The sequence below is a fragment of the Salvelinus sp. IW2-2015 genome, unplaced genomic scaffold (assembly GCF_002910315.2).
Source record: "Salvelinus sp. IW2-2015 unplaced genomic scaffold, ASM291031v2 Un_scaffold4268, whole genome shotgun sequence".
In the NCBI taxonomy this organism is placed as follows: Eukaryota; Metazoa; Chordata; class Actinopteri; order Salmoniformes; family Salmonidae; genus Salvelinus; species Salvelinus sp. IW2-2015.
In genome coordinates, this window is record NW_019945539.1 from 11,276 (window position 1) to 35,150 (window position 23,875).

At 41.0% G+C, this 23,875-nt stretch overlaps 2 protein-coding genes across 2 annotated transcripts in view; both read right to left on the minus strand.

Annotated features, from left to right (window-relative positions):
• Positions 1-2,746: 2,746 nt before the first annotated feature.
• prr18 (proline rich 18) lies at positions 2,747-4,179 on the minus strand. The gene has a single exon (XM_024143687.2). It carries the CDS (start codon positions 3,972-3,974, stop codon positions 3,225-3,227), a length of 750 nt encoding a protein of 249 aa, XP_023999455.1. The 5' UTR covers positions 3,975-4,179; the 3' UTR covers positions 2,747-3,224.
• Positions 4,180-9,087: 4,908 nt separating this feature from the next.
• The window catches only part of LOC112077094 (vesicle transport protein SFT2B), a 28,101-nt gene continuing 13,313 nt past the window's right edge, over positions 9,088-23,875 (minus strand). Inside the window, exons 4-5 of the mRNA XM_024143688.2 lie at positions 17,565-17,594; positions 9,088-9,513 (exon numbers count right to left, since the gene is read on the minus strand). Of these exons, the coding sequence (XP_023999456.2) occupies positions 9,474-9,513; positions 17,565-17,594 (70 nt within the window). The 3' untranslated portion in view covers positions 9,088-9,473. The remainder of the gene's footprint in view (positions 9,514-17,564; positions 17,595-23,875) is intronic.

Genomic DNA, 23,875 nt, shown 5'->3' on the forward strand with positions numbered 1-23,875 from the left:
TCATTGTATTGGTTCTAACACCTTGTGTATGCTATTTTTATTTTAACCCACAACTTCTCTTTACAGGCGTTTAATTTTAAGCATTGATTTCCATTCAGGGCTTTCATTATCCTGATGAATATGTGAAGCTTATTGCCTCCTCTGACCCAAACAAATGTTTTAGAGAACTCCGTTAGCAAGAAAACAAGGCATATGAGACAACTATTGGTTGATAGTTTGGTTGGTTGATAAGTAATAATAATGATAATAATTAATTTAATTCATAAAGTGCATTTCTAACACCCAAGGCACTAAAAAGACAATAATAATAATAATAATAATAGTTTTACCTTTTTTCCACCACTAGATGGCAGGTATGTTTCCAAGATGCAGGGAAGGTTGCTCGATTGGTGGATGTCTTTACACTTTGACTTCATCGTGATCCAATCACAGTCAACCTTCACCTTGAGACGGGATAACAACATAGTTTATCAATGTAAGTACGCTGGTGTAATTACAATGTAGGTACACACTATTGCTACATGGTACTACAGCCGACCTGTTAGCAGATTGCACAATATCAACAATTTAAAGAATTTCACAAAGGATATTATATGATAATCTTTTTAAGTTAGCTAACACTTAAACCTTTTTTAAATCCAGCTCACCAGGGTTGGATTCAATTCCAGTAAATTCAGGAAGTAAACTGAAATTCCAATTCTCTTCAATGAGGAACATTTGGAAATTGAATTTGGTTAACTTTCTGAYTTGACAGGAATTTAAATGGAACGGAGGACAACCCTTCAGCTCACAGCTCTCACTTACCCCTCTACCTCGAGCAGCCAGTCAGAATGTTATGAGTCCCTAGGCTCGGGCTTACACTCCTCCCTCAGTAAAACTCCATGGTTACCAAGTTACACAGAACAATGTGAACCACAACTTCATCTTTTTTTCTTTTTTTTTTACCTTTCAGTCAATTCTAAGTCTGACTGGCTGTAAAGGTTCTAGGTTATAAGCTGCAGTGTTGATGAAAGAAAGTATTTTCTGTTCACATGTATTTTCTTATAAAACAATAGGCCTAGTCTCCACAGACTTGCATCCTAGTTGAGACTAGTATTTGTCCTAGTCTCCACAGACTTGCATCCTAGTGGAGACTAATATTTGGCCTAGTCTCCACAGACTTGCATCCTAGTGGAGACTAATATTTGGCCCAGTCTCCACAGACTTGCATCCTAGTTGAGACTAATATTTGGCCTAGTCTCCACAGACTTGCATCCTAGTTGAGACTAATATTTGGCCTAGTCTCCACAGACTTGCATCCTAGTGGAGACTAATATTTGGCCTAGTCTCCACAGACTTGCATCCTAGTTGAGACTAGTATTTGTCCTAGTCTCCACAGACTTGCATCCTAGTTGAGACTAATATTTGGCCTAGTCTCCACAGACTTGCATCCTAGTTGAGACTAATATTTGGCCTAGTCTCCACAGACTTGCATCCTAGTTGAGACTAGTATCTGTCCTTGTCTATCTAGTGATGTGCATAGTATAATAATAATTAGTGTAATGATTTCTACACTTCTACTAGGCCTTTGTATCATAATATCTATTACAGCCTAAATTACCTCGAGGTAGGATGGACACTAACTATCTGCCTATAGTTCTCACATGTCCCAAAAAATGTATTAAATCGGCAGATATTGTAGCCTAACAATGTGGGGGCAACATAACTTTCTTCTCAGGAATTGAACGAATCAGACTATTAAACTATTCATGTCAAGAAATGCCTTAGCCGATGATATAATCCCGTATCAGCATGACATTACACAAGTGTCCTAACAGGCGTCAACTGGTCTGTTTAAGACATGTGTATATAGAGTGGTTGCCATGATACGAATAGGCCCTATTCAATAGGCCATATTCACTGGGCTGTTTAGAGTGTCCCTTCTCTCTCTCCAACAGCAGGCGCGCGCGCCAATCCTCTCTGAGCAGCGCACCAGATCAGTTCTATAACAAACGTATAGGCCACAGGATGTTTATGCATTGGCTATGGCTTTATAACAATAACGGGGTGATGTATCTGATATAACATGAATATACATTTTGTTCAYCTGAAAACGAGTTGATTGACACGATAAGCAGAAAGCCAACTAGGCCTAGACATATTGATTAAATCAATGGCTTAAAGACCTAATAGCATTACCGTGTGCACTAGCCTTGGCCACTAGTCCTACTCCTTAGTAGGCTAATGCTCTGGCATTTGTCAGCGGGTGCTGTGCACGAGAGCTCTCTGACAACCCTGATTAACACACATTCTAGTAAGAAGCTTATCTAGTTAGCGCCCAAAATGACTCAAATGTAGCATYTACAAGCAACCTTGTGAAACCTAAGCTTTCCATGACATCTGAGCCATCAAGCCATTCTTGACTTTTGACTTGTTGATCGGGCAGAACCAATTGCCAGTGGTTACAGTTGTCATCATGGCTACAGACCTTCATTCAAGTACCGAATACAGGGAGATATGTCTACCATTTGGATACATAGCGGACTAGAAACTGAATTTGCCTAATTTGTTTTTTGTTTATTGATCACTAAACTGCCAGGGTAATGTCTACACTAATGAAATAAGTCAAATGATCCGTGCATGTAGATTGAAAACATTTTTTACTTCATACAAATGGCATAAAAATGTCAGGGTAGAACGAAACATTTGAGCTGATACAAACARCCCCCCTATCCCTCATAATAAATACGGTACAAATCTGATCCACCRCCAAAACATTTTTTCTTTCATTTTCCAGACAGTGCAAAAAAAAACAGGTGCATCTTCTGAGAGGTGCACCCAACAACAACAACAACAAAAAAACGCGCAAAGTAACCCTGTCGTTGCCGTTGACAGCTATTGTTCTTGGACACAAAGGAAGAGGGTCCTTGGATCGCAGGCGGCTCATGCCAACCGACGGATAAAGGAGCCTCAATAAAAACAAAAGCACGTGCAAAAGAGGAGAACACAGGATGTTGACAGTGTCAACATGAAAGGCTATTCAATTCAGACATCATTAGAATTATTAGACTAGTAAAAAAAAAAACATTCCCATGTGTGTGGGAAGTGTTCGCCGTGCGTAATGGTGAGCAGTGTCAGTGGATAGGCTACTAACAATCCATATATCTTGCGTAGGCTACAATGTGCAATGTTCGTAGCTTGCCTTATCGCGTCATATTAAAGTCTTGTAATATGAGAAGTATTCGTCAGCAGCTTTTTAGGTGAGGAAGGGTAGATAGTTTGTCCACTTTCCCAAAAGCAGCGGCGCTTTCCACTCCTTTCAGCCATTCTTTGCATTTCCTCACCACCGTCTCGTCCACATCGCCGTCTTCTTCTTCATATTCCACGTCATCGTATTTATACTGATCATTTAGTAAAGATATTTTGACGATGGTTGTAATGTCCTCTGCGTGTTCTAGATTGGCGACGGGAATGGTCGAGCTTTTGGAACCACCTTGAGTCCGTTTYGATGGAAAGACTCGCCTGTGRCGAAAGTCTACGGACACACAACCCTTCTGCTGTTTGGCTAYCATCTGTTTTTCTAAGCTGCGTTTCTGAATAACGAGAATGGCCTCCGGTGTGAGGCTCAGAGAGAATTGAATCTTCCTTTCTTCTCCTGCCTCGTCCTTTCCTATGGAACTCCGCGAGGACTGCTTGCCCCTGTCCCGGTGCGTGGTGGATTCCACAGAACTGTAAAGCGGAACGCTCTCGCACCAGTCTTGAGATTGTTTGGGTAAAGTTAGCCAGGAGCTCTTTAAACCTTCTGTCTCCTGAATCGGGAGTTTGGGTTTCTGTTGTTGGGGTTTTCGCCCCAAATTCCTCAGATTGGCAGTAGTCCAAGACCTCGAGATCTTTTCCTTCTCCGAGTCTTTTTCCTCCGTCTGTTTCTTTTTCCTGAACACCTCTCTCCCGGGAGAAGAGATTCGTTGATGGAGATTTATCGGCGGAAAAGGCATTATTGGGATTTAAGTGATCCGTCCACAAAAGCAACGTCTTCTATTAAACAGAATAARAATTTTAAACTCYAAGACTGTAAATAAATATAKTGTATTCCAATTGCATTATCAGATCAAGTAAAAATGAGGTATCTTGAATGCCGTAATGTGCAACAGCGCTATAATCCGTTTTGTAATTCAACTGGTGTGAAGCTGCGGTTCGTCTGGTATTTATAAGGCTCGTCGGTGGGAGGCGTGTCCACGGAAAGAGCAGAGGAGCGGAAGGCACGCGGCTAAACAAAGGCAACAACCGTATAAAAACAAGCGTGGCTTCTGCCGAGGCCTTTYGGATAGTGATGTCATTCATTCCATGTAGGACTTTAAATGTAACGGTGTTCTTGTRMAATGTAAAATATATATATATACAAACTGACCAATAACATGATAGTCTTACTATTCAGGGGACTGTGATTACAGGGCTGAGGTCAATTCACATTCACATTTCAGTAGAATGTTCACATTTTTCCATTCAGTTCATCCACTGAAATTAAAATTAAAACCAAATAAATTAGATGAAAAAAAATAAAGAACACACATKCAATATTGTTACAGCTATTTATAATTTCCCAGGGACAAATGTCCATTTACTCATGTAACCTAGTATGTCTGGTATATATCCATCTGCCTTTTCTCTGTTCGGGAACCATTTCTAGGTCGAAACCTGCTTGTCAATCGTCTAGGGATATATATATATATATATTAACCAATTAAGGATGAAGTCTATTGACTGTTTCGACATCAATAGTATTGAATGATTCCATTTTGAATAAATAGTGAGCAAAATTAAATTTTATTCAGAGGTATAATATTGTTTTCAGAGGCTCAAAGCGTAATCTCTCGAAGGGTGTGCTGCAATACGTTCTGTCGGGTCTTAGTTAAAACCCCTGGACATATGGACATATTACCTCAATGACCTCAACTAACCTGTACCCCCGCACACTCCTTTGCATCCCAGTATCTGTACTTGCACATTCATCTTCTGCACATATACCATTCCAGTGTTTAATTGCTAAATTGTAATTATTTCGCCACTACGGCCTATTTATTACCGTACCTCCCTTATCCTACCTAATTTGCACACACTGTATATAGATTGTTCTATTGTYTTATTGACTGTARGTTTGTTMATRCCATGTGTAACTCTGTGTTGTTGTATGTGTCGAACTGCTTTGCTTTATCTTGGCCAGGTCGCAGTTGTAAATGACAACTTGTTCTCAACTAGCCTACCTGGTTAAATAAAGGTGGAATAAAATAACATTAAAATAAACACTGACTCGGTACCGATACCGGTAACCCCTGTATATAGCCTCGTTGTTATTTTATTGTGTTAGTTAAAACATATTTTTTGTTTAGTTTATTTAGTAAATATTTTCTTAACTCGTATTTTTCTTAAAACTGCATTGTTGGTTAAGGGCTTGTAYGTAAGCATTTCACGGTAAGGTTGTATTCGGCACGTGACAAATAACGTTTGATTTTATAGGGACCATTTTTGGTATGTAACCATTGATTCTTGACTAATATAACTTATAAATACTAATATAACTTATAAATACTAATATAACTTATAAATGGCTCACGAGCGTAGTTTAACAGTCATAACCCAGCAGAACCCAAACTTAGATAAAACATAATTAAAACTATAATGTTGATATCATGGATGGTCAGACCTTGCATCCGTTGCTCTGTCTATGAATTTGAGACTGGTTACATTGCTCCATCACTCAGCTTTTTACTCAAAACAGTGAGCGGGGATGTGGATTGTTATTGTTTCAACAGCTGATTGGCCCTTTAATTGTATGCCATTGGCTTCTCACATATATTGATCTGTAATAGCCAGTCCTACACACTGTTTTGTTTCCCATTTTGTGTGAATCARTTCTCAATTGTAAAGGTACATTGTTTGGCTATTTCTAGTAATATGTAACAGAACCGACTTTGAGGAGGCAAGCATTAGAGATTGTGTTCTACAAGTCCTGATCACAATACAAGACAACGAGTAATGATTCGCCTAGTTAAATAAAAACAAATAAATACAACACAAATAATAATTTAGCACATAAATSTTTTTATTTTATTTTTTGCTGTCACTAACCACATACAGCAGGTAAAAAGCTGACGATCGCATGGGTTTAAACGTGGAAAGACAGGCTGGCTGTGGTGATGGGGTAACAAACCTGATTACTGTATTGACTTGGGACTTTTCTTTCTTGTCCTCCTAGTCAACTTCTTCATGCACATTCACTCCCAAAGAAGCTAAACAAAACAAACTGTCCTTCCTCTATCCAAAAGAAAGGAACTGGTATAAACCAACGGGARATCTCACCAGATCAAGGGGATTGGTTCAAGGGCTTTTTGTTGTTGTTTGTTCTCAAAGTCATCATAATTGAATGGACAAAAACAGACTCACATTCACAACAACAACACAAAAATTGGTCCTCCATCCAAAAGAAAGGACATGKATAGAGATGTAGGTTTCCTCCCTCTCCCAGATGACTCTGATAGTCACAGTGAGCCTAAAGCTTAGCTGGACCCCTGCTAAGCCAAGTCCCTGTAYCTGAGTCGCAAATGGCGCCCTATTCCCTATATAGTGCACTACTTTACACCAGGGCCCGTAGAGTATCCCATCGGGTTCTGGTCAAAAGTAGTGCGCTATATAGGGAATAGGGCGCCATTTGTGATGGCCATACTGGAACTAGTGCTACTGAAAGAGGATTTATTTCTATATTAAAAGCCTGATCCATGATCACACTACTAATGAAACGTTGTAATAGAATTCCATAAGACTGGGTACGTGCTGGGTAAACACCGTGGGCATCGATCACGTACTCCCGAGATAAAATATGGTTCAACGTAGAAAAAATATAAGTTTCTATGCTCAGATAGTTTAATATAGGTTCTTTAGGAATGACATCTATGAACCTTTATGGTTCCTTATAGAACCCCAAGCAAACATTTGTTCTGAGTATATAAAGCAAGCACCTTGAGAGGGATGTTTAAAAACCTGTGTTAGGTAGACTAGAGCTACGTAAGACGCCAACAGGATATGTCTAAGAGTACCACACGAATAACACAAAAGATTGATGACACATCTTAAAGGGTTTGTTGTTGTTTTTCTTAAAAGAGCAATCTCTCCTTACCCAGAGCTTCTCTCTTTGTTGTGGGTTAAGGCCAATCATTGTATTGGGCCAAAGGGTCTAATCCAGGAAAAGTCCCCTCCACTTTGAACCATATTACCTCTGACAGGAGAGGCGTGGAGGCAGACGGACCAGGGTGTCCTGTGACACTACCGTCTGAAATCCCACTGGCTCATTACCATAATGGACCATGTGACCATGGATGCTCCCGTTGGGAATACGGAGAGGGGGAGCAGAGGGGTACTTCCTAGCTCCCGGGGTTGTCATAGCAACCACATCCTCCTTTCAGAATCCCCATCCAGAAGGCTCCAGCTTATTTAGAATGAACCACAACGCCCACATGACAATAGCATTGGTCCCTAATCTGTTCCTGCCGTCTTGCCAAATATGCTTCTTGTGACAATGACCACAGACGTTGTGAAGACAGCACAAACAGCTAGATATGGGACCAGGCTAATATAAGAAGCTATGCGGTAGTATAGTAGGTTATTAGGTTAAGATTACACAGAGCAGAAGGACGGAGTGAATGAGCCAGAAGGTCTCAACTGCATCTGGCTGACAATTAAGAGAAACAAAGAGAGCTCATTTACAGGCAATTGGCTTTGAGCTGAAGGGGTAAGAGGGGAAATGTTGTATGTCACCGCACGCACACATGTTGATCTGGGTCTTCTTCAGTAGGCATCAAACAGAAGAAAACGTACTGAAATGGAGAGGGATTTGTCCAATAAGAAATGTAGTCCCCCCCCTCCCAGTTGCAAAGCGTTTTGAAACATTTTGCACTAATGAACACAACCCAGTGGAACAGTAGCTCCTTTCCCTTTGTTGTCCTTGGCTGAGAAAAGCCAAGAGAGGGAGGTGGGTTTAATGTGGTGTGATCGTCTGTCAGTCTGTCGCCCCAGGCAGGGCACGCTGGGACACTGTAGTTATCCATTAAGAATTTAGTAACATAACACAATTTGAGTCTATCAGCCACATTACTTACACGTCACTGACTTGAACACATGGGGTGAGGAGATACAATGTGTTTCAAGGAATCACTCACACACACACGTGTGTCTTTTGCATTTTAGGAAATGAAGAATACACACGCACACTCTAAAAACGTATAAGCATGACACCAACATTTAAAAGGAAAACTATCTTCTGTTATTTGTTTCATTAGTCCCATTGTTGACATAGTCCTAAAATGTTTTGTTTGTCAGCAATCAAGTTTTCAAGATATGTAACTTTTAAAATACAGAAATAATCTGCGTATGATGCATTTTGCATCATACGATGCTGCGTTTTACATATCTTGAAAACTTGATTGCTGAAAAGCAAAAACATTTTAGGACTATGTCAACAATGGGACTAATGAAACAAATACCAAAAGATCGTTTGCGTGGAATTTTCCTTTAAGGGCGAACTAAGTTAGAGCACAGTTTCAAAATGAAAACATTTGTTGATTTTATTCATCAAAAATAAGACAGTCATATTGCATTCTTCTGAAGACGGAAAACTTTTGTTAAAACATCAGCAAATCGTATTGTCATGAGACAAAATACAAAGTAGAAAAAGGTAAGGCATTGAGTTGTATTTTCAGTTTTACAAGCATCATGTTGTAAATGTCTATAGGTCTTTCCCTGCTCTGAACAAAACAAGATATAAAATAGGTCTACTTGCAGGGCAGAGGTCAATTCGAATTGAAGGCAGTCAATTAAGGAAGTAAACTTAACTTCCAATTCAATAATTGAAAAAAAAGAGCATATTTTAATGACTTCTCAATAAACTGAAAAGTAAAAGCTATTTATTTTGAGAGTTAGAATGTTTTCTCTTTAAATTCAAAATCACTTCCTGAAGTGACTGCATTCAATTCCACTTGACCCCAATCCTGTCTTTTTGGATGATATATATTAGGAAAATGATTAAATATTTGAATTTCAAGCATTCACCTCTCTCTCACCAGAAGCATAAACACACTTAAAACAACAGACCCAATCTGAGAGTCACAAACAAACAAAAAAGGTTAAATAAGCATCAATCAGGGTCAATTCAAGAAGTAAACAAATTCCAATTCCCGAATTTCAGTCTACTTCCTGAATTAACTGAATTGAAATGGAATTGACCCCAACCCTGATAACCATAATATGAATAAACATTAGTTTCAGATAACTGCAAACATGATAAAACAACTATTGGAAATATGAATAATCATTCACAGTATCAAAACAGCAATGAAAATAAAAATAKAAATACAAAATATCTATCCGTTGTCTTMGCATATTTGGGACCAGTCTTGTGATTTCATAGTAGTGGAACCCAGGTCTGGGAGACCAGTGTCCGTTCTCTAACTCAGACAGCTGGTGAAAACCTTTATCACTGCATCTCTGGAGAGAAAGGAGAAGATAGGGGAACAGAAGAGGAGAATAGGTGATACATGACAACAAATATTTCATGATCAATCCAATATCAATCTTTATGATCAATTCAACACAGTAGGTTCTCTCTGCTGTCTGATACAGTAGGTTATATCTGTTATCTGATACAGTAGGTTATATCTGTTATCTGATACAGTAGGTTATCTCTGTTATCTGATTACAGTAGGTTATCTCTGTTATCTGATACAGGTAGGTTATCTGTTATGAGATATAACCTACTGTATCAGACAACAGAGATAACCTACTGTATCAGACAACAGATATGACCTACTGTATCAGACAACAGATATAACCTGTTATCTGATACAGTATGTTATATCTGCTGTCTGATACAGTAGGTTATATCTGTTATCTGATACAGTATGTTATATCTGTTATCTGATACAGTATGTTATATCTGATACAGTAGGTTATATCTTTTATCTGATACAGTATGTTATATCTGTTATCTGATACAGTATGTTATATCTGATACAGTAGATTAAATCTTGATACATTAGGATATATCTTAATACAGTAGGGTATATCTGCTGTCTGATACAGTAGGTTATATCTGCTGTCTGATACAGTAGTATATCAGCTGCCTGATACAGTAGGTTATATCTGTTATATGTTACAGTAGGTTATATCTGATAACAGTAGGTTATATCAGCTGCCTGATACAGTAGGTTATATCTGTTGTCTGAAACAGTAGGTTATATATGTTATCTGATACAGTAGGTTATATCGTTATCTGATACAGTAGGTTCTCTCTGTTGTCTGATACAGAAGGTTATCTCTGTAACAGTAGGTTATATCTGTTACAGTAGGTTATAAGCGTGTTACAGTAGGTTATATCTGTTATCTGATACAGTAGGTTATATCTGTAACAGTAGGTTATATCTGTTATCTGATACAGTAGGTATATCGTTATCTGATACAGTAGGTTATATCTGCTGCCTGATACAGTAGGTTATATCTGCTGTCTGATACAGTAGGTTCTCTCTGTTGTCTGATACAGAAGGTTATCTCTGTAACAGTCGGTTATCTCTGTTACAGTAGGTATATCTGTTATCTGATACAGTAGGTTATATCTGCGTCTATGTTTATATCTGCTGTCTGATACAGTATGTTATATCTGCTGTCTGATACAGTAGTTATATCTGTTATCTGATTACAGTATGTTATATCTGATACAGTAGGTATATTCTGTTTATCTGATACAGTATGTTATATCTGTTATCTGCTACAGTATGTTATATCTGATACAGTAGATTAAATCTTGATACATTAGGATATATCTTAATACAGTAGGGTATATCTGCTGTCTGATACAGTAGGTTATATCTGTTATCTGATACAGTAGGTTATATCTGTTATCTGATACAGTATGTTATATCTGATACAGTAGGTTATATCAGCTGCCTGATACAGTAGGTTATATCTGTTGTCTGAAACAGTAGGTTATATATGTTATCTGATACAGTAGTTATATCGTTATCTGATACAGTAGGTTCTCTGTTGTCTGATACAGAAGGTTATTCTCTGTAACAGTAGGTTATATCTGTTACAGTAGGTTATATCTGTTACAGTAGGTTATATCTGTTACAGTAGGTTATATCTGTTATCTGATACAGTAGGTTATATCTGTAACAGTAGGTTATATCTGTTATCTGATACAGTAGGTTATATCTGCTGCCTGATACAGTAGGTTATATCTGCTGTCTGATACAGTAGGTTTCTCTGTTGTTTACAGAGGGTATACTGATACCAGTAAGGTTATATTCTGTTACAGTAGGTTATATCTGTTATCTGATACAGTAGGTTATATTCTGTTATCTGATACAGTATGTTATATCTGATACAGTAGGTTATATCAGCTGCCTGATACAGTAGTAGTTATATATGTTATATGTTACAGTAGGTTATATCTGATACAGTAGGTTATATCAGCTGCCTGATACAGTAGGTTATATCTGTTGTCTGAAACAGTAGGTTATATATGTTATCTGATACAGTAGGTTCTCTCTGTTGTCTGATACAGAAGGTTATCTCTGTAACAGTAGGTTATATCTGTTACAGTAGGTTATATCTGTTACAGTAGGTTATATCTGTTATCTGATACAGTAGGTTATATCTGTTATCTGATACAGTATGTTATATCTGATACAGTAGGTTATATCAGCTGCCTGATACAGTAGGTTATATATGTTATATGTTACAGTAGGTTATATCTGATACAGTAGGTTATATCAGCTGCCTGATACAGTAGGTTATATCTGTTGTCTGAAACAGTAGGTTATATATGTTATCTGATACAGTAGGTTCTCTCTGTTGTCTGATACAGAAGGTATCTCTGTAACAGTAGGTTATATCTGTTCAGTAGGTTATATCTGTTACAGTAGGTTATATCTGTTACAGTAGGTTATATCTGTTATCTGATACAGTAGGTTATATCTGTAACAGTAGTTATATCTGTTATCTGATACAGTAGGTTATATCGTTATCTGATACAGTAGGTTATATCTGCTGCCTTATACAGTAGGTTATATCTGCTGTCTGATACAGTAGGTTATCTATTGTTGTCTGATACAGTAGGTTCTCTCTGTTGTCTGATACAGAAGGATATCTCTGTAACAGTAGGTTATATCTGTACAGTAGGTATATCTGTTATCTGATACAGTAGGTTAAATCTGTAACAGTAGGTTATATCTGTTATCTGATACAGTAGGTTATATCTGTTGTCTGATTACAGTAGGTTCTCTCTGTTGTCTGATACAGAAGGTTATCTCTGTAACAGTAGGTTATATCTGTTATCTGATACAGTAGGTTATATCTTACAGTAGTTATATCTGTTATCTGATACAGTAGTTATATCTGTTATCTGATACAGTAGGTTTATATCTGTTATCTGATACAGTAGGTTTACTGTTATCTGTTACAGTAGTTATCTGATACAGTAGGTTATATCTGTTATCTGATACAGTTAGGTTATTATCTGTTACAGTAGGTTTCTCTGTTATCTTACAGTAGGTTATATTCTGATACAGTAGGTTATATCTGTTATCTGATACAGTAGGTTATCTCTGTTATCTGTTTACAGTAGGTTATATCTGATACAGTAGGTTATATCTGTTATCTGATACAGTAGGTTATATCTGATACAGTAGGTTATCTCTGGTATCTGTTACAGTAGGTTATATCTGCTATCTGTTTACAGTAGGTTATATCTGATACAGTAGGTTATATCTGTTACAGTATGTTATATCTGTTATCTTGATACAGTTAGGTTATTATCTGCTGCTGATACAGTAGTTATATCTTAATAATTTGTCTGAACAAAAACAACAAAATAATGATGAAAGCAATAGCTATAATTCAGTAATTTATTTATTTTTCCTTCATTCCAGTATTTAGGGTTTTAAAGATTGTTTCGTATCCACCACAGGCCTTTTACCTTTTTGATAACAAATTCCGTATATATCACATCCAGAAAGTTGCTGGTACAGTATCGTTATTACATTCATCCTTTGTTGTTATTGTTGTTTTGGGCGTGGCTCATGCATATTTAAATGTTGTTTTGGCGGGAAAGTGACGCTCCCTCCCCCTAACACTCCCGGCATTGGAATGATGAGGCGTCACAACCAGCAATCGCCATGGCAACAGCAGAAAACGGTCCCTCCTKCATCTCTCTCTCTTCCAACCCCTCATTCTTTCTTTCTCTGTGTCAACTGCTCTCTCTCTCTCTCTATCCCTATCCATGTGTTGCTAAGCAGACTTCACTTTCCCGCCACCCTCAACAGCTACTGGAGGAGAGGTGAAGCTGAACCAGTTAAGGTTACAAGGAGAGAGGGAGGGATTAATCATAACACAGACAGACGGAGAGAGAGAGAGAGAGAGAGAGAAGAGGAACAAGATGGTTGGTGGAAAAGACTGGTGACTCTCATTGTGATTCTCTGATTTGCAGTGAGCTCACCTCCTTCACATAAAGACACACTTCCCCCCTACACTCCACCCCCTTCCCATCTTTCCTCTACATTGAAGGCAACACACATTGCTATTTTAGCACCCGGCTTCCTAAAACACACCACATAAATAAATGATAATTTACTGAAATGATGAAACACCGGCGCAACAGACTACTCCAGGATAGCCCAGATAAACTGCATCTTAAATAGCACCTTATTCCCTAGGGTACCCTATGGGCCCTGGTCAAAAGAAGTGCACTAAATAGGGAATAGGGTGTCGTTTGGGACACAACCATAGTAACCCCCAGCTGTAGTTTAGAAAGTGCAGATGCAGCAGGTTTAACCAGGGACTGGGGAGAGCAGCAGGTTTCACCGGGGACCGGGGAGAGCAGCAGGTTTCACCGGGGACCGGGGAGAGCAGCAGGTTTAACCGGGGACCGGGGAGAGCAGCAGGTTTAACCAGACACTGGGGAGAGCAGCAGGTTTAACCGGGGACCGGGGAGAGCAGCATGTTTAACCAGACACTGGGGAGAGCAGCAGGTTTTACCCAGACACTGGGGAGAGGACAGCAGGTTTAAACCGGGGGACTGGGGAGAGCAGCAGGTTTTAACCGGGGGACTGGGGAGAAGCAAGCAGGTTTAACCAGGGACCGGTGGAGAGCAGCAGGTTTAACCCGGGGACTGGGGAGAGCAAGCAGGTTTAACGCAAGGGACCGGGGAGAGCAGCAGGTTTCACCAAGGGACTGGGGAGAGCAGAATTTAAAAACCAGGGACCGGGGAGAGCAGCAGGTTTAACAGGGACCGGGAGAGAAGCAGGTTTAACCAGGGACTGGGGCCGAGCGAGCAGGTTTAACCAGGGACGGGGGAGAGCAGCATGTTTAACCAGACACTGGGGAAAGCCAGCAGATTAAACCAGACACTGGGGAGAGCAGCAGGTTTAACCAAGGGCCGGGAGAGAGAGCAGCAGTTTAACCAGCGACTGGGGAGAGCAGCAGGTTTAACGGACTGGGGAGAGCGCAGGTTTAAGGAAGAGCCTCCTGAGAGGGGCTATATATATCAAATAGTAACACACATTAGAGGAGTCAGCTTGGGCTATATAGTGGTGGGAGTGACGAATGTGGCCGAACACAGACCACCACCAAAAGTTAAGCATGACGGACCACACTGACTGGAGAGGGCAGGTAGTACTGTAGAATTAGGGGTTCATTATTATAAATACAATTTTGAATGGTAATCAAATAAATCATGCATTATGTTATATCAAAAGGAAACGGCACCATACTATAGTTTGGGATGTGGGTTTAACCATAGCTGCAACTGCAAATAGGAAATCCGGTTCTTAACTTTTGCCTCACTGTTAAATCAAGGTAATATAAAAAAAGGGTGAATATTTACGTTCAAAGGGAATGACTATATAAACATTCTGGTAATTAAATATTACACAGCTGCGTGATATACAATTTAAAACAACACAGACGCACCAGTCCCCTAAAGAAAACAACAAGAGCGCCAAGTCCTAAATGAAAACAACAGTAGAGACCAGTCTAAATGAAAACAGCAGACACCAGTCCTAAATGAAAACAACAGAGAGCACACGTCAAATGAAACAACAGAGAGCACCAGTCTAAATGAAACAACAGAGAGCGCCAGTCTAAATGAAACAACAGAGAGCACCAGTCTAAATGAACACAGAGCACCAGTCTAAATGAAAACACAGGAGAGCGAGCAGTCTAAATGAAAACAACAGAGAGCACCAGTCTAAATGAAAACACAGAGCACCAGTCTAAATGAAAACAACAGAGAGCACCAGTCTAAATGAAAACACAGAGCACCAGTCTAAATGAAAACAACAGAGAGCGCCAGTCTAAATGAAACAACAGAGACACAGTCTAAATGAAAACACAGGGCACCAGTCTAAATGAAAACAACAGAGACACCAGTCTAAATGAAACACAGAGACACCAGTCTAAATGAAAACAACACGAGAGGCCAGTCTAAATGAAAACACAGAGCACCAGGTCTAAATGAAACACAGAGCACCAGTCTAAACTGAAACAACAGAGAGACTACCGAGTCTAAAATGAAAACAACAGAGACACCAGTCTAAATGAAAACAACAGAGGAGCGCCAGTCCTAAATGAAAACAACAGAGAGCGTCCATGATCTAAAGAAACACAGGGGCCAGTCCTAAATGAAAACACAGAGCACCAGTTCTAAATGAAAACACACAGAGACACCAAGTCTAAATATGAAAAAACAGAGACGGCCCAGTCAAATGAATCAGACACATCTAAAACAGAGAGCGCCAGTACTAAAATGAAATAAACAAGCACCAGTCTAAATGAAAACACAGAGCACCAGTCTAAATGAAAACAACAGAGAGCGCCAGTCTAAATGAAAACACAGAGCACCAGTCTAAATGAAAACAACAGAGAACACCAGTCTAAATGAAAACACAGAGCACCAGTCTAAATGAAAACAACACAGAGCACCAGTCTAAATGAAAACAACAGAGAACACCAGTCTAAATGAAAACAGAGATTTAAACCAAGAGGATTGGGGGACAGAATGATTTGCTGGCAGAAACCAGAAACCTGTGAGTCTCTAAGAACTGAGTATAACAATAAAATAATTGAAATACGAAACACAAGCCCTGTGGTGTTCTGACACGGGTCCCAACACAGCATAGCAGCCAACGAGCCTACCTGTGGGCTATACGTAAAACAATCATCTATTCATTCTATCAATTTATTCCATTTCTACACACACAGTGCGGTTTACAGTTACACTTCCTCTAGTCTATACAGTACTGTACAGATTCAGTATGATAGGAGGGAGGCTAACGTTCTTTGTCTCCCCTCTCCGCCACAGAAACGTACGTGCGTGTGTGTGTCTGTGTAGTGTGAGAGAGGAGGACGGGGGTGAAAGGTGACAAGATGCTCAAACCTTCCACTAAAAGGAGAGGAACCTCTAGCTCAGGCTAAACAAGCCTTTATTCCTACGGAGGTGTAAGGGCGGACACCAGGGCCATTATGTGTCAATCTAATAGGCGGGTGGGGGAGGGAGAAGAGACTCAATTTGTCTGTGTTTAATTCTCTCCTTTACCAAGACAGAAATCACCACTCCAGTCACCTCTCAGGGGTTCAAGCAGAGCTTAGCACTGACAATATTATGAAGGCTAGTCAAAAAAAAAAAAACATATATGAGCATGTTTTCAAAAATCTATTTTCTAAAAAGGATAATCATATTTTCACGTTAATATAAAGCAGTGGTAGAGCTGGAGTGTGTAGGGGGGGGGGGGCTGAGACTGAAACAACAAGCTGCCATCTGCGTGGATGGAGAGCTGTGATGAGCTCTGTGGGGTGAGGGCTTTGTCCCATGTTCCCTACATAGTGCATTACTTTCCCATAGGCCTCTGGTCTAAAGTAGTGCACTATGTAGGGAATAGGGAACCTTTTAGGATGCACCCTGGAGGGGATTAGCACCATATGGTGGAACCAAACAGCAGGGTGTGTAGAAGTAAATATAAACGTGTTTTTCTTTTAAATCAGGGATCAGGGAGTGTTTGTGTTTAGCTCAGCAAAGCATCGTACCATTTGTAGAAGGACGGCTGATGCTCTCAAATTTAAAGTCAGTGTGTCTCTGGGATTGTCATTATCCCTTCACTTTGTCCACAAGGTTTGTGTCAACTAAACAACATGTCTACTGGATCACCAAGGGACACGTTATGACAGAGCCTCGCATCACACAACCAGCCGGTGAAATCAGACTGAGAAATTAAAGGGGATCGTGCCAGCACTGAACGATAAGTTGTTCTGTGTAGTAAAACTAGAAACAACACTGTAATTAGTAGTTCTCACATGGTTGTTAGCTATATACRAAAGTACACGATATAAGTAAGAGCCTTCCCCCATGCTCCAAACCTAACCGACAGGGCACAGGGTGACGGGTAGGGTCAACCCACTGGGTTCCACACGTCACACCAGAGGAGGGGAAGTTAGACTCTGTCTTCTAACCAGAGTCCACTAAAGGTAATGGAACATAATCATCTTACCTGGCAAATGGAATGTAAGAGATGCTGTACCTGAAAGAGAGAGAAAAAACAAAATATTACACAGGTATACTACACAGGTATATATTATACTACACAGGTATATATTATACTACACAGGTATACTTACAGGTATTATACACAGGTATATTATTATAATACACAGGTATACTATACAGGTATACTACACACGGTATATATTTAATACTACACAGGTACACTACACAGGTATATATTATACATACACAGGTATATATTATACTACACAGGTATACTACACAGGTATATATTATACTACACAGGTATACTCACAAGTATATATTATATACACAGGTATACTACACAGGTATATATTATACTTAACAAGGTATATATTATACTACAAGTATACTACACAGGTATATATTTATACTACACAGGTATATACACTGCTCAAAAAAATAAAGGGAACACTTAAACAACACACAATGTAACTCCAAGTCAATCACACTTCTGTGAAATCAAACTGTCCACTTAGGAAGCAACACTGATTGACAATAAATTTCACATGCTGTTGTGCAAATGGAATAGACAAAAGGTGGAAATTATAGGCAATTAGCAAGACACCCCCAATAAAGGAGTGATTCTGCAGGTGGTGACCACAGACCACTTCTCAGTTCCTATGCTTCCTGGCTGATGTTTTGGTCACTTTTGAATGCTGGCGGTGCTCTCACTCTAGTGGTAGAATGAGACGGAGTCTACAACCCACACAAGTGGCTCAGGTAGTTCAGCTCATCCAGGATGGCACATCAATGCGAGCTGTGGCAAGGTTTGCTTGTCTGTCAGCGATGTTCTCAGAGCATGGGGCGCTAGCCAAGAGGCAGCTACAGTCAGCGAGAGTGGAGGAGGCCATAGGCCAAGGAGGGCAAAACCAACAGCAGGACCGCTACCTCGCCTTTGCAAGGAGGAGCACTGCCAGAGCCCTGCAAATGACCTCCAGCAGCCACAAATGTGCATGTGTCTGCTCAAACGGTCAGAAACAGACTCCATGAGGGTGGTATGAGGGCCCGACGTCCACAGGTGGGGTGTGCTTACAGCCCAACACCGTGCAGGATGTTTGGCATTTGCCAGAGAACACCAAGATTGGCAAATTCGCCACTGGCGCCCTGTGCTCTTCACAGATGAAAGCAGGTTCACACTGAGCACATGAGCACATGTGACAGACGTGACAGAGTCTGGAGACGCCGTGGAGAACGTTCTGCTGCCTGCAACATCCTCCAGCATGACCTTTGGTGGTGGGTCAGTCATGGTGTGGGTGGCATTTCTTTGTGGGGCCGCACAGCCCTCCATGTGCTCGCCAGAGGTAGCCTGACTCCATTAGGTACCGAGAGGTATCTACACAGCCCTTGTGAGACATTATAGCACATAGCACATTTCACCAAAACTCACAGACCAGGCAAGGAGGCATTAATCAGAGAGGAACCAATGAGACCAAAGATAACCCTGCTGAAGGAGCTGCAAAGCTCCACAGCGGAGATTGGAGTATCTGTCCATAGGACCACCCGGTCTGAAAAGAACTAGCCACACTCAGGCTATCTACCTGGAGGTGTGATCGGTATTTTTAAAGATCATATTAGAAAGTATGATCAGAGGAATATAATCGACATACCCAATATCCATGATCTCGCCATCACGGTTGACAACTCCATTGTGTCCTCCTCCCAGAGTGCTAAGAACCTTGGCGTGATCCTGGACAACACCCTGTCGTTCTCAACTAACATCAAGGCGGTGACCCGTTCCTGTAGGTTCATGCTCTACAACATTCGCAGAGTACGACCCTGCCTCACACAGGAAGCGGCGCAGGTCCTAATCCAGGCACTTGTCATCTCCCGTCTGGATTACTGCAACTCGCTGTTGGCTGGGCTCCCTGCCTGTGCCATTAAACCCTACAACTCATCCAGAACGCCGCAGCCCGTCTGGTGTTCAACCTTCCCAAGTTCTCTCACGTCACCCGCTCCTCCGCTCTCCACTGGCTTCCAGTTGAAGCTCGCATCCGCTACAAGACCATGGTGCTTGCCTACGGAGCTGTGAGGGAAGGCACCTCCGTACCTTCAGGCTCTGATCAGGCCCTACACCCAAACAAGGGACTGCGTTCATCACCTCTGGCCTGCTCGCCTCCCTACCTCTGAGGAAGTACATCCCGCTCAGCCCAGTCAAAACTGTTCGCTGCTCTGGCACCCCAATGGTGGAACACAAACTCCCTCACGACGCCAGGTCAGCGGAGTCAATCACCACCTTCCGGAGACACCTGAAACCCCCACTCTTTAAGGAATACCTAGGATAGGATAAGTAATCCTTCTAACCCCCCCCCCCTTAAAAGAGTTAGATGCACTATTGTAAAGTGGTTGTTCCACTGGATATCATAAGGTGAATGCACCAATTTGTAAGTCGCTCTTGGATAAGAGCGTCTGCTAAATGACTTAAATGTAAATGTAATGGACTCTTTCCCATTACATAACATGAAAGAGGTCAATATGGAAACAATAGACTAACTCATCATGAAAGACCAGTTTGTCTCCCAGCTTTTATTTTTTTATTTGATTTATTTCACCTTTATTTAACCAGGTAGGCCAGTTGAGAACAAGTTCTCATTTACAACTGCGACCTGGCCAAGATAAAGCAAAGCAGTGTGACAAAAACAACAACACCGAGTTACACATGGAGTAAACAATAAACAAGCCAATAAACACAATAAACAAGCCAATAAACACAATAAACAAGCCAATAACACAGTAGAAAAAAAGAAAGTCTATATACAGTGTGTGCAAATGGCGTGAGGAGGTATGCAATAAATAGGCCATAGGAGCGAAATTACAATTTAGCAGACTAACACTGGAGTGATAAATGAGCAGATGATGATGTGCAAGTAGTGATACTGGTGTGCAAAAGAGCAGAAAAGTAAATAAAAACAGTATGGGGATGAGGTAGGTAGATTGGGTGGGCTATTTACAGATGGGCTATGTACAGCTGCAGCGATCGGTTAGCTGCTCAGAGAGCTGATGTTTAAAGTTGGTGAGGGAAATAAGTCTCCAGCATCAGCGATTTTTGCAATTATATGAATAATAAACACAACTACAYACCTTCATCAATGTGGCTTAAGTCTTGAAAAAAGTATTTTTCCCCAATAGTATCACAAAGATAAAAGACAGAGATAATGACATTCACTGCCTGCACTGAGACTATCAGAGGAATTACACKATTTTGATAGAGCACATTACTGTCCTTAAAGAGATAGTTCGAGATTTGTGCAATTAAGCCCTGTTTTTTTCTACTTACCCAGAGTCAGATGAACTRACGGATACCATTTGTATGTCTCTCTGTCTATGTCGCAGTTTGAAAGAAGTTAAAGGTAGTTTCTGGAGCCATTGCTAACTAGCGTTAGCACAATCATTGGAAGTCTACAAGAGTAGTGAGCATGCTAGATGCTCCTGTAGACCAGACTTCCTTCTGGTCATTGCGCTAAACGCTAGTTCATCTGACTCTGGGTAAGTAGGAGGAAAAAAAGGGCTTAAATTGCCAAAATCTCAAACTATCCCTTTAATAAATGATGCCTGGCCATAACAAGAGGATTACATCCTGGTTATTAAGACAAGCTGAAACCTAATGGAGTGGCCTGGGAGAGACGGTTGAGGATTTWAAATAAATAATCATCATCATCAGGGAATTACTTTTAAGAGGCTCAACTATAATCTCTTTTGTGATGTCATGGTCAGGTTGTATACTGTTGTTAAATGACGTTTTGTCAACGTGGTGTTTCACGAGGGGTGGATACTAAACTCAGCAAAAAAAAAAAAATGCTTTCCACTGTCCACTTTGTTTATTTTTCAGCAACTTAAAATGTGTAAATATTTGTAAGAACATAACAAGATTCAACAACTGAGACATAAACTGAACAAGTTCCACAGACATGTGACTAACAGAAATGGAATAATGTGTCTCTGAACAAAGGGGGGGTCCAAAATCCAAAAGTCAGTAATCTGGTTGGCCACCAGCTGCATTAAGTACTGCATGCATCTCCTCCTTATGACTGCACCAGATTTGCCCTTCTTGCTGTGACGATGTTACCCCACTCTTCCACCAAGGCACCTGCAAGTTCCCAAACATTTCTGGAGGAAAGCCCTAGCCCTCACCCTCCGATCCAACAGGGCCAACGCTCTGGCTCTTCGCTGGCCATGGCAGAACACTTGACATCCTGTCTGCAGGAAATCACGCACAGAACGAGCAGTATGCTGGTGGCATTGTCATGCTGGAGGGTCAGTCAGGATGACCTGCCGAAGGTACCACATGAGGAGGAGGATGTCTTCCCTGAACGCACAGCGTTGAGATTGCCTGCAATGACAACAAGCTCAGTCCGATGATGCTGTGACACACTGCCACCAGACCATGACAGACCCTCCACCTCCAAATCGATCCCGCTCCAGAGTACAGGCCTCTGTTTAATCCTCATTCCTTCGACGATAAACGCAAATCCGACCATCACCCTGGTGAGACAAAACTGCGACTCGTCAGGGAAGAGCACTTTTTGCCAGTCCTGTGTCCAGCGACGGTGGTTTGTGCCCATAGTGTGATGTCTGGTGAGGACCTGCTTTATAACAGCCTACAACCCTCAGTCCAGCCTCTCTCAGCCTATTGCGACAGTCTGAGCACTGATGGAGGGATTGTGCGTTCCTGGTGTAACTTGGGCAGTTTTGTTGCCATCCTGTACCTGTCCCGCAGGTGTGATGTTCGATGTACCGATCCTGTGCAGTGTTGTTACACTGGTTGCCACTCGAGGACGATCACTGTGCCGGTCCTGACGGACATTGCAATTTATTGCCCTGGCCACATCTGCAGTCCTCACCTCCTTGCAGCATGCCTAAGGCACGTTCACGCAGATGAGCAGGGACTCTGGGCATCTTTTCTTTTGGTGTTTTTCAGAGTCAGTAGAAAGGCCTCTTTAGTGTTCTAAGTTTTCATAACTGTGACCTTAATTGCCTACCGTCTGTAGGCTGTTAGTGTCTTAACAACCGTTCCACAGGTGCATGTATTAATTAATTAATACCCCATAATGAAAAGCAAAACCAGGTTTTTAGAAATTAAGGCCATCGGGTTCTTGGTCACTCCCTGACAAAGGTCCTTCTCCCCGATTACTCAGTTTGGCGGCGGCCAGCTCGAGAGTCTGGTGTTCCAAACGTCTTCCATTTAAGAATGATGGAGCCACTGTGTTCTTGGGACATTCAACTCTACAGAAAAGTTTTTGTACCCTTCTCCAGATCTGTCCTCGCAACATCCGTCTCGGGACTCGACGGACAATTCCTTCAACCTCATGGCATGGTTTTTCTCTGACAAAAACCTTATATAGACAGGTGTGTGCCTTTCCAAATCATGTCCAATCAATTGAATTTACCACAGGTGGACTCCAATCAAGTTGTAGAAACATCAAGGATGATCAGTGGAAACAGGATGCACCTGAGCTCAATTTCAAGTCTCATAGCAAATGGTCTGAATAATTATGTAAATGAGGTATTTATGTTTGAAAATTTGTATACATTTGCAAAATGTTATAAAAACCTGTTTTCACTTTGTCATTATCGGGTATCGTGTGTCGATTGATGAGGATTTTTTATTTATTGAATCAATTTCAGAATAAGGTTGTAATGTAACAAAATGTGGAAAAAGGGAAGGGGTCTGAATACTTCTGTTTTGTTAACGTGGGCTGTTCACTGAGGGGGTATGATAGAAAGGGTATCAATACAGAATAACTGAGTCATGAGAACATCCAGATAAATGATTAACCATTGGATAATATATTCTGGTACGTTTGGCATCTCCTTTGAGCATCTGAGAAGTCAGCAGGAATTCCTCTTCCATTCTGACTAATAGGCCTGTTTTAGACAGTCAATGCGTAGCTGTGTCGGTCAATGGACCGAGGGGGGATTGTTACAGGAAATACACTCCCACACACAGACAGGTCTGAGTGGATGTCGGAGTGCGTATGTGATGTACTATGCCAAGACGTGCGTGTGTGTACGCCTGGTGGTTGCCAAGGGGATGTCTATCAGACTAGCCGTCTATCAGACTAGGACAGTTACCACAGTGAGAGAGAGGAAGGTACGTCTATCAGAGATGGACAGGTACGACATGTGAGAGAGAGGGTCATGTCTATCAGAAAGGACAGTACACAGTGAGAGAAGGAAGGTGACGATCTATCAGACTAGGACAAGTACCACAGTGAGAGAGAACGATGGTGAATCTATCAGACTAGGACAGTAACGTGAGAGAGACGATGGTGACAT